The following is a 12,091-nucleotide window of genomic DNA, read 5'->3' on the forward strand; positions in this document are numbered from 1 at the left end:
TTAAGATCAGTGATTAAGTGGTTTGGTGCTTTCAGGAAACCCAAATAAGAAATACAACTTTTTTTCCGTGTTTTCCCTCCTTGTGCTGGGGAAAGAAGGCAGCCCCAAGTGTAACGCCAGGAGTTTTGAACTGTGCAGCACTTGGAGCTAAGCAGCTACAAATGATGTCTTTTTTCTCCTTTCCACCACCTTGAAAACACCCTGAAACACCATAAAGAGCCCCTGGCATCGACCTCTCATTAGGGAATAGTGCCAGGAGGTGCTTGGTGAACCTCTGACTAATTGTGTGTTGGCTGCAGTTATTTCAGGGAGGATTGTGCAAATTTCATTTTCCCACCAAAAAAAGCCAAGCAGCACATTATTAGAGAGAAATACATCCCTAAGGACACCTGATTTTTCTTCCAAACACTAATCCCCCATTTTTCTCCAAAAAGACACCAAGGTGCAACTCAATGCCAAAATATGAGCTGAAATGGCTGAACTTTCTGGATATCTGTACTACTTATGGCACCAAATGTTACCTCTACAGGCAAGAATTTAAAGTATACAAAAACAAATCAAGGTGTTAAGCTTGGTCATGCTGGTGGTGGATTTCAGGATGTGCTAGAGCAGAGCAACCAAAAAGGGGCATTTGGAATCTGTTGACCTGCCTTGAAATGAAGATGACAAAGTGGGACTGTAGCACAATAGAAAGCACAGCAGTGACAGCAAGGTCCTAGGCTACAATGAGGATACTCTCAAACACAACAGCCGTGGGCGCAAAAATAAAAGAAAGAAGTTGTTTACTTTCAGAAAGCCTCAGGTATGCAAGGATCTCCCGCAAATGAGGGCTGGAAAGGGGTGGATCCTGGCCCTTCCATCACTCAGTACCCTGCATATACCTGAGCTGCCCTGGCCTGGCCCTGCCTTCCCATCAGGTGCTCAATCACTCTCTTAAGCCATGACGTAGAACTTCTATGACAGGGACAAACAGTATTGTTTCCTGAAACACTTAGAACTATTTTGGAAAAAAAAAAAAAACACCTCATCGTTTTGCTTCATATGTGCAAGACACATTCTTTTTTTCTTGTTTTCCTCAATTTGGGATGGACTTCATTGAATTTCCCAGAGATCGCAGGACTTGCAGAACCATTCCTCAACCTTGCGTGCCTTGCACGCTGGCCAAAGTGCAAGGATGGTGACTGCAGGCAGTGTTAGGGTGTTACCTGAGGGTGGAGGCTGATGGAGGAAGGGTTGGGGGAGTAGGGACCCCCCAGGTCGTTCCTGAGTAGGTTGTCACTGTGCATCTTGGTTTTGAGGCAGGTGATGTAGCGGTTGCAAAAGTCCTTGCACAATTCGTTGACCTTCTCCAGCTCCAGGAGGTGGATGCGCAGCACCTGGATTGCCTTCACCATCTGCAAGCATCAAAAGCAGAGTTAAAAGCATTACCTTTCTCAACAAACCAAAGAAAGAAAGAAAAAGCCCCAGAATTGATATTCTCACCCCAAATCCACCCCAGAGCCCATCCCTCTGCACCCCTGCCTTTCTTCTGCCTCCGCAGCCGTGCTATCTCTGCGATCCCAAGAGGTGAAATTCACAAAAATTACTGTTGCTTTCATGGGAATTTCTCCCAGAAAATTCTGAGGCAAAGCCCTGATGTAGCAACGTGTTTGGTTATTCTCCAGAGGCCACTTTCTCTAACAAGATTATGGGGCTGCAGCACTGCCGTAAGCTGTTGCCGGTGCAAAGCCTGGGCCTCATTAAAACGTACCCCATAAATGTTAAAAAATTTACACATGAAACATTCCTCTTGCCGAGCTGAAACCTTAAGTTTTACAGCCGCTGTTTGAAATCTTGCATAATATATAAAATTTCAGCTATTCACTCCGGGGCAATAAATCCAGTTTTATGTAACAAAGAGTCTTTGCATTTCAAAGGGTGTTTTTAACTTGCAAATTTTAGTGGTCATCTTTACAAACTGTGAGATGTCGAGGTTGGGAAACATCCCGAAAAATCCAAGGCCAAACTCAGGTGGAGGCTCCATGATGGAGAAAGCAAATTTTCAGCCAGCAGATAGCAGGAACAATGGGGCACGGATGGAAAACTTCCCTTTTTTATGCTTTTTTTCTGCGTATTTTCCTCCCTCTGTGCTTGGCACGGGTGAAGCGCAAGGTGGAGGCGTCGCGCCCCAGCTCTCCGCATCCTCCAGGGGCTCACGGCCATGAAAGTCAATATTCAAGGGCAAAGGCAAGAGGACCTGACACATATATGTATAAAAAATAAATCTCTCAATTATCTCAGCTCATTTGCTTAGGGTCTCATTTTATGTCCCTGCTCCGCTGCGCCGTATATCTGTCCGGATAAAGAGTTACAGTCCGTCGGCGTACGTGCGCGGGGTTGTAAAAAATACAGATGCTGAATTAATTGACTGTGTGGCACTCGGCAGCTGATTGAGTTGATAATGGTGAGATCTGACCTTTTTCTAATTTCTAATTACGTGCATCTCGGCAGTGAGGAATACATGACTCTTATTCTAATGATAGCTAATGCCGCTGGCCTTTTCATCCCCACTTCGCCATTGTTGATTTCCAGGGAATCAGTGGTGTTAAAAAATGCAAAAAATAAAAAAATAAAAAAAGAGAGGAGAATGCAAACAGATTTTGGATTGGAAACTGATGCATATTCAGCCCCTAAATCTGCACTGAAACGACCCCAAACACTGCTTTTTTGGTCATTCATCCCAGAGCAGTTTCGTTTCTTGTCTACAAGACGTTGCAAAACAGGCTTAGTAATCTGCAAACAATTTTGCACATCCTGTATTTTTTTGGGTGGTTTTCCACAAACTTCCAAGCCAGTCTTGAATTGAGGATCTCACCAAACTCTCCTCCAAATGCTGTCCAAAAGATGCAGCATTTTTATCTTGTAATTATTTCTTGCTTTTTAGGAAAGTGCTTGTTTCTGCACTTGGATGAGCATTGCTTGACTTTTTTCTCCTTCTGCCAGGCCGTCAGACAAACTCACTGCCTGCAAATTGCCTGATTTTGTTGCTTTCCTGGGACAGAAATCCCTCTGCAGCGAATCCCAGAGGCCACACCATTCCCTGTGGAAGGACTTTTGGTCTCTGCATCATCTCAGGCATGTGAAATTTCCCTTTTCAATCTTAAAATCTCCTTGTGAGGCAGTGAGTGCACCAGGATGGGGCCAAGGACGTGGTCACCCACATACCTCTCATGGAGATCATGTGTGGAGGTTTCCTGGAAATAATAATGGGATTTGGAGATATTCCATGAAGTCTCTGCAAGAGAAAAGCTCCATCCCAAGCAGAGTCCTTGCACGCCATGGCTACGGTAGAAAATTTACAGTGGAGAAGGCACTATAAAGAGCTCCAAGTGGCCCAAACCACTGATATGCATTTCCTCTTCTGGAAAAGGCCTTTACTTTGCCATGTTTGTTGGACAAGAGCTGCCCATCATGAATGAGCTGAGACAGTGCCAGGCAGAAAGTGGATGGGACTGCACATTATATTGAAAAACAGAGATTACAAGTTATGGGTCACAAACTGTTCAGACAGCTTGGCTGATTCCCAGAAATGTGTTGAGTCTGCGGTGCATGTGTGAGAAAACCAGGCAAAACTTAGGCTGGAGTTTGTTCTTGCCGGAGATGATCTCACAGAAAGTCCTGGAGAAAAAAATCTTGCAGGGTCCTTGGAGAACACTGTTAAGGTGCCCCATGTCATAAACGCTGCCCCAAGATCTTGTCAAGTTGGTAGACCCCCACAACACATTCCTCATCCCCTATTCCAGCCCCAGCCCACAGAGGCCTGACACCAAGCCCCAGCACACTCTACCAGGTTGTCCAGCTCAGGGTCATCACTGAAGAAAGGTTTGTGCTCCTGCTCCTGCTGGTGGACAAAGTTCTCAATGTCGACGTCGAAGCTGGCTGAGGTGATGCACTCGGAGCCCTGGGTTGCCTGCTCACACTTCTCAAAGAGCAGCGTAAGCAGCGGGAATAGTGGGTGCCTGTGAACAACAAAGTAGGCCACCCCATAAATCCAGCTGCTTTAGTTCTTTCATCTGTTCTTATCCATTCCCTCCCAGCTTGCTACAGCCTGGTGATGAAAACCTCATGCCAATGTTGAATGTGCTTTCTCTAGAGCAGATAAGAAACAACGTTTTAGAATTGCTGAATGCACCATTTCCCCTCTAGAAGTGGTGTTTCTCAACATCATGACACTTTCCAGCATTGCACCAGCGCCGACTGTTTCAGAATGGTTCTGCAGTGGACAAAAACGTTTGGCTGCAAGGAGGTTGCCTTGGCACTGGAATCGACATCTGCACTGGGATCCAAGCCAAGAGGCTCCCAAAAATGTCGGTCAGCTGGGGATGATGGATGGGGCAGGCATTTCTACATCCTTTTATACCAAGCATCCGACTTGCTTTTGCTTTATGGGTTGCTACTGCATCCCAATGGCTCTTTGTGACTGTTTTGAGCTCATCTTTGCTCAAGGTGAGGTAGAAGGTGGACCAAACCTCACTTCCTTTCTAATATGAGATTTCCCTTTAAGGACAGGCTTGCCTTTCTTGCCTTTCTTTTTGCAAATCCACCACTGGGATTCCAATTGGGAATCCTTTTAATAGTTATTCTAAATCAACACAATATAAAATGTAAATATACATGTTAGTCCAAAGCACACGGAAAAGAAGGACACAAAGATCATGAGATAGCACAGGGAGCTTCTCTGGCTGTGCAGCTTTAAAAATATAAAACTATTAAAAATAGAAAACGTAAAAAATATAAAGCTATTAAACTTTGAGGGGAGAAATGCAAAATGCTGCCATGGGATTGCTTTGCCACCCCCACTGCAATGGCACCCCAGTTATCTCAGTATAACAGGATTTGCTGCACCCCCTTCAGATAAGTACTCTCATAAACAGGTATACAACATTTCTGGGGGGGAATAAAAAGCAATTTTAGCCCAAAGGAGGAATGATAATGGCTCGCTCCAGGCTTCCTGTGGGTCTTTTCCAAGCCAGAGTCAGGGGAAGGGGTTAAACCCCTGGGCTAAGTCTTCATTTGCAGCCACTAATACTGCAGCATATTATGGTCTAATCTGGCCTGATCCCAGTTTAATGCAAGATTTGCCAGGGCTGGAGCAGTCTGTGGGGGCTGGGGGAATCATTCCATAATTTCAGCCGCCCTGCCGGGGCTCAGCCGAGGGATATGAACGGCAAATTCCAAGCAGCAGCATGAATTATTGGCCTTATGAACCCACGGCTCACAGCAGATGCCATTTCGAAAACCAGCTAGGAAGAAAAGGCACGAACCGACCTGGTACAAAGGAGCAAAATTACCCCAGGGGTTGGGTTGTTACAGGGGGGAGATGCATTTTGTAGCTTTGAAGGGTTGTTGGTGCCAACAGGGATTAAAGCCACCACTGACATCACTGCGCTCCACTGTGCTCATAACTGACCTTCAGGAATTGCCTGTGGGACGGGGAGGCAGTGTGGGTTGCTTTTATTTGGAAGGAAAATAAACCAAAATAAATGATACAATAATAAAATATAAAAATTTTAAATATATTTTTATATATATAAATATTTTGAACAAAATATCGTAATTAAATAAAACAAAATAACTAAAGATGGATACGAAAAACCCCTAAGCTAAGGAAAATCACCAAAGCCCTTTTCAAGCATGGTGTTCAGGAGCAGTGAAATTAGGGTTTCTGCCATGAGATGGGTGCTGAATTGTTGCAACTGTTTGTTGGTTTATTTTCTTTTTGTATGCAAAAATTACACAGATTTCAGCTTTTCAATGGGTGCTAAACGCAGGAGAATGGGACGGGCACCATGGGGTTCTGGCACAGGGGATCTGGATGCTGCCCTCGATGTGAAATTTGGGATGGGTATCCAGGATTCACGAGGTCCAGGAGGATTTCCCCCATCACAGGTGTCACAAAGGCAGAGAATCACCCCCACAGCATCGAGGAGAGTTTTGGGATGGAAAAATTTGCTTTGGCAAAATCTGCTTTTGCAAAAATCTGTGTTTTTGGGGCAATCCTCTGAATCTGGAGCGTGCACAGGTCAGCCTTTCCACCCCATTTGCCGCCGCTCCAAATAAGCAGGAGAAGGCACTCGTGCAGCGGTGGCACCGAGCAAATAAAGGGCTGAACCTGACATTTTCCTGCAGGAGAGGTCGTTGGCAGCCGCTAATAAAAAGGATTTGACACGGGCTAATAAAGAGAAATGAATCCCTCTAATGGCCTCATTTCGCACATTCAGCAGGGTGCTGCTGCAGGCTGGCAGCGCGGGCACAGGGAGGGCAGCGCGGCACAACGCTCACTGCTGCTTTCTTTCCAGCCTCAAAATGCATTTTTTTCTCCAAAAGCAGGTTGGCAAAGAGGCACAGACTTTTCCCACTAGGAAATCCAGAGCACAGAGAGCACAGGAGTGGTTCTGAGTGCATGACGGCCCAAAATCTGAAGTGATGCTGGTGGGCTAGTCCCCAGAATGATGCTTGGTCGTACAGCAAAGAGGAAGTGGACTGCTTTTCGCTTTCTTTTTTCTATTTTTTAATGGGGGATGGAACTCCCTCCAGAGCATAAGATCCAGTGGTGACTTTGCGGTCATTTGCCCATCGCCTTCTATCTTTTTTGTTGCATTTTTCTGGCAATTTCCCTCCAGGTTGATCAACCAATTCAGAGAGCCAGTGCCTTCTGCCTTTGAAAATTAACACAAATCCATTGCTGACAGTGGAGGATGCAGCACCAGGTGGCACGCAGACAGCTGCTAAAATTACATTTGATATCAAATGACGTATATTTATCCTACATGAAATGATGTATATTCAGGTTTTACATGGGACTGGAACCCTGTAGGCCAATATGCCATAAGAAAATTACTTCTATGCATTTTTATAAATGCATGGCATCTCCAAACCACAGCCATGGCTGTTAGCTGGGGTTATTCCTTAATATTAAGCCTTAATCCTAATTATATGACAGTGTCATACAACAGAATCATAGAATGGCTTGGATTGGAAGGGATCTCAAAGATCATCTGGTTCCAGCCCCCAACATTACTGCTATATCAAACTGTATACATTATGGTATTATCATTAATTACATATCGCTTATATAATTACATTATTTGCATAATCATAATATTGCTTATTACGACACTTTATACATTATAATATGCCGTATTATTATTGTACCCACAGCTAAAAATAAGGGGGCAGGAGGGGTCCAGCTCCTGCCGCTCGCGCACCACATGGATGCACAAACTGCACGTTTCAGGTTCATGGCTGTTTTTGCTCCTCCTGAGTGCATTTTCTGCCTCAAATCACAGTTTTACAAAAGGAAAAAGATGAATTTGGATTTTGTGGTGTTCCTGGAGGGATGTGGTGCTGCTGGCCATGGTGCTAGGGTGGCCGAGGAGCTCCAGCATCATGGATTATTATTGCTAAAAAGGAGCTAAGTGCTAACCCATCCATTCCCAGGCATTAACGAATGCATTTGAATATTAGTGGGTTAACAATGCATTACCGTAATTAACGTATGGGTGCGTTGCTGCATTCATCAATGCATTAATCAGTGCATTACCGAATCAATGCACTCCCGACGCACAAGAAAAACGAATGCGGGAACAAACTGCCACACAGATTAATTACTGCCCTCGGCCATTAGCTGGCATCACCTGTAGACAGCTCGCTTGTCGGCCTCCAGCTGCGCCTGCGGGTCGCCGGCTGCGGGGGGGACGGCAGCGGTGGGAGCCGGCGCGGCGGAGAGGTGCACGGGCTGAGCCTTGCTGGGCTGCTGGGCTGTGGCCGTCATCTGAGGGGAAGGGGAAACAGGAGAGAAAAAGGGGTAACGTGAGGGGGAATTGCAGGCGCTCTTTGCCAAGTGCTCCGCAGTCCCCGATAAAATCTGTGGCGCTCGTCTCGTGCGCTCAATGTTCAAAGAGAGCAGGTCGGGCTGTCAGACACGCAGGCTTTCTGCCTTCTCCCAGAATCACAACAGCTTCTGCCAGCCCTCTGTGTGCTGAGCCCAGAGATGAGTCATCTGCAGCACTGCGAGCAGGCAGCCAGAAAAGCAACTTTTTGTGTGTGTGTCCCAATGGCCAACACTGCCCAAATGGCTGCTGCGATGGGGCGCGAAACCCACCAGCAAAATATACATGAGATGAACGCAGGAAAGGACAGCGTTAGCGAATGCCTTGCTTTTCAAAAACCTGACATTAATTTAGTGAAACACGCATCTAAAAAGCAAGACCAAGCTCTGCCAGCACGTGTGCAAATTGCTGCACGTCCTCCCAGCACCACCCCAAAGCATCCCAAAATCTCTGTGCATAGGGTGTGTGTCCCCGCTTGAATGTTTTGGGGTGATTTCCATATTAACTAAAATTAAAATTAATGATTAACATTAAAATTAATGATTGCATTAGGGAAATCTGTATTATTTCCAGCCCCTACAGTTCCGTGTTTCTGTGATTCACTGCCAGGCTGTAGTCAGATCTGACATAAATGACATGATTTAGTTAAAAGAATAACAGCTGGGGGAGAAGCATAATCTCCATGGGGCCAAATCAATCAGCACCCCAACTCGTGTGGTTTGCAACTCAAAATCTCAGTGCAAAATGAACTCCCTGAGTCGATGTTTCACCTGCTCTTGCTCCGAAATTCTGTACAAATTAGCATTTGTCTGTTTTCCTCCATAAATCTTCCATCCTCCCCCAAGCCGGGTAGCAAAAAGAAGCCTCTGTCTCTGGCTAAATACTTTCTGTGTGTACATAAAGAGGTGTGTATACGTGCAGATGCCTACAGTTTTGTCCAGCACGACTCACCTCTGCACTCAGACTCTCGGCACAGAGAAGCAGATTTCTCACCTCGATTAAAAGCTGCACAGACCTGTGCCAAAGCGCCCGCTGCTTTTGAAATGTTTGACTTTAATATCTCCTGCCTGACCTTTCCCTGCTGCCACGGCACTTTTTAATCTCGGTTATTGTTCATAACTCCAAAGTTTGGCTCCTGGAAATTCACCTGGCACCGTTTAATTTCTAACACTCCCAGCACGGAAGCTGGCTGGGTCACTTCATTTTTCTCCCTTTTCACTCCCAGAGGGCCAAACAAATGGGTTTGTGGGACGGTTTGGGCTTCACCCATCAGTTGGTGTTTCTCCCTGCTTTTTTCCAGTTTTTATACAAACCCAAATAGAAAGCACTGCCTGTGCACGGCATTCCAGCCACGCCATTAAATACCTCCACTTCCTTTCTCATTTTCCCCTTTCCTCTCCCTGCCAGCTCCGCTGAGAATTACTTTAAATTTTGAGGGGTAAATGGATTTTGTTTTCCCCTTTTCCCCTTTCTTCACTTGAGCACTCATTTACTGGGACACTGCAGCCCATTCTGTGTCCTCGTCGGCAGACGGAGCCCCCAAATCCTGCCAAGTTGGCTGCGTGCAGCTGAGTCTGCAACTAATTGGGCTATTACTCACAGAAAAGCCTCCTCTGCGGCTGTTTCGAAGCCATTACCTCACCTTGGACTAAAGAAAATAATCCCACACCTCATGCAACCTCTGATGAACAGAGCGGTGGTGCCAAGTCAGAAAAAATAGGAGAGGTTGCTCCAATGCAAAGCGTTTGCAGACAGACAGGGGTGCGGGGCAGGGAGGAAAACAGCCAACAGCATGTGCATAAGAGAGGGAAAAATGCATAAAATTGCCATGCATTCGTGCAGTGGTAACTGCTGGGTAACGGCAGGGCTGAATTCTGTGCAGAGAGCTGAGGAGATTTTTGTGGTACTGCATCACCTCCCGGCTGTACTCCTGTTGGTGTTATAATCCTCTTTTTGGTTCTTTAGGATGAAAATGCTTGGCCAGAGCCAGTGGCAGCATGCCTGGCACCTGCAATAATCCCTTTTGCTCCACACTTCTGAGAACTACAGCCAAATAGGTCAACTCCAGTGAGCAACCCTGCGAAGGTGCTCAGGGCAGGGCAGCCTGCTGCACGCGATCCTATTCACAGGGACATTTCTCAGTGCCTTTGCATGAAATCCATGCGCCATTTATGCAGGTTCCAAGCCCAGAACTCTGCCGAGGACACCAGGAGAGGGACTCACTGATCCAACAGAAAAATTGACATCTCCACTCAATTTTTAACCTGCAACAGCTGCAGAGTTTCTGGATTTGTTCGTGACAAATGGAACACCATTTTAAAAATGGTTTCTGGGGGCAGGGTTATTTTCATCAGCTCCTGTGATGAAAATGAGGTCGTATTTTTAAAACAACCTCTACTCTGCTAACTATACTTGTCCAGCTTTGACAGTGAAATGGCAGACGACTTTCTGCTGTTTTCTTTCCTTTAATTTATTATGGAAAACACATGGATTTCTATGCAGACTCCTAATTTCCAACAGGTAGAGTTGCTCAGCGATCACGCTTGGTCTCAATTACACCGTTACGTGCTGGTAGCAGAACCAGGAGATTATTATGGCGTTTTTTCCCTCGTAAGGCAGCTGTTCCCACCACTTCTGCTTCATTTTTGCACATTTCCGACAGTGAGGTTGATTGCTTGCATGGCCTCTGCAGTAACAATATTAATGCAAAGCTCCCCCAAACCCCTTTTTTACCATTTTTCTCCCCAGGATGGTCCCCTTGATAATGGGGAGCTTTGCAATGTCAGTTGTAGCTCTTGTAATTGATGGTTCAACTTGTTTTCTTATTTAATGCTGACCTCCCCATATCTGCCATATCTTTGGGGAGAGGAATAAACACACAATTTGCTTTTCTAAAAGCTAGAAATACCAAATCCTACCGTTTTCAGGTGAAAAGCTCACAGCAGCCACAGCATTCAGAAAAAAAAAACAACACAAAACAAAGTGCTTTTTGCTGCAGCATTCCCCCTAAAATGAATGAAAAACACACAAGCATCCCCTTCGAAAGGATGAAAAAGAAAGGATTTGGGTGGCAACAGCCCCAAAGATCCCCAAATGCAATGTTCTAAATGAAAATGAGGGCACAGAAGGGACAGGGAAGGTATAGGGTATGTCTCTGTAGGATGCCATGGAAAAGCTGGGCTATTTTAAAAGTCCCTTAAATTGCCCATTAGGACTAAATCGGCGTCCCAGCTCCCTGCTGCGTAAGCGAGAAAGGCGCGGCGTTTCAACAGGGAGGCACTAAGGAAAAAAGGAAAAAGTGAGGGGGAAAAAAAGAAAAAGCCCTGAGCTGAGCAGCGGAGCGAGCAAATGATGACACAGAAGTTGGAGGAGCCATAAAAGCCCCACCGAGGCATCATTTGCAAAAGTGACCTTTTCCCACCGAAGGAGACGAGCTGAAAGGAGGCCCGGGTGGCTTCGGGGGAGCGCAGAAGTCACGGCTAGGCAGCAACGTATTTATTTTCCTTGCAGGAAATGGTCTCTTATTTTTTTTTCCTGGGGGGTATTTTGTGCTTTTGCAGCCACACGAGGATGCAAATGGTGGAGAAAGGCAGCAGAGTTGAGCTTTGAAGAAAACACAAAATGGGGGAAAAATTCACATTTTTCCATATAAGCCCTATAAAAGCTGCCTTAAAAACGGCGCCAGTTCAGTGCTACATCTGGATCATCCACACTCAGTCTCTGCAGACCAAACTAGAAATACAGATTTGCCCCCCAAAAGCTTGGAATAGGCTGCGAAGAGGAGGGCCATGCCCAAAACCCAACCTCGCCAGAGCCCAAATCCCCACATCCAGCACATCGGGGTGCACTGGCTGCGTTTCTCTTGGACCAAATTCCTTTTCTTACAATAACTAACTCTGTAATGACACTTGGAAAGGAGGTTATTCGACTCCTTGGAGCAACACTGTAGATGAAGTCTCTTTTTCCCTGCGACGGCTTGCCAAAAATGCCATGAAATCAATCAAAACGCCATTCAAATTGCCTCCAAAGCCACCTCACTGCAGAACCCACGCTGCATGGCAGGGGATTCTGGGGGGATTGAGGGCATGGGGGACACTCACCTGTGGGCTGTCTTGATAGGGAGGAGGGGGCACCGTCTGGGTGGCCATCATCGTCAGAGCCGGCGCCGGGGAGACATGGTGCATCCTGGGCAGGAGTCACATTGAGAACCTGCGGGCAGG

At 46.2% G+C, this 12,091-nt stretch overlaps 1 protein-coding gene across 1 annotated transcript in view; it reads right to left on the minus strand.

The window, feature by feature from the left end:
* Positions 1–12,091, minus strand: part of PKNOX2 (PBX/knotted 1 homeobox 2) — a 64,150-nt gene that overhangs the window by 9,640 nt on the left and 42,419 nt on the right. The window contains 4 exon segments of the mRNA XM_010723550.3: positions 1,206–1,394; positions 3,827–3,998; positions 7,677–7,813; positions 11,972–12,080. Coding sequence (XP_010721852.2) covers positions 1,206–1,394; positions 3,827–3,998; positions 7,677–7,813; positions 11,972–12,055 — 582 coding nt within the window. The 5' untranslated portion in view covers positions 12,056–12,080.

Source organism: Meleagris gallopavo, chromosome 26 (assembly GCF_000146605.3).
Source record: "Meleagris gallopavo isolate NT-WF06-2002-E0010 breed Aviagen turkey brand Nicholas breeding stock chromosome 26, Turkey_5.1, whole genome shotgun sequence".
Taxonomy (NCBI): Eukaryota; Metazoa; Chordata; class Aves; order Galliformes; family Phasianidae; genus Meleagris; species Meleagris gallopavo.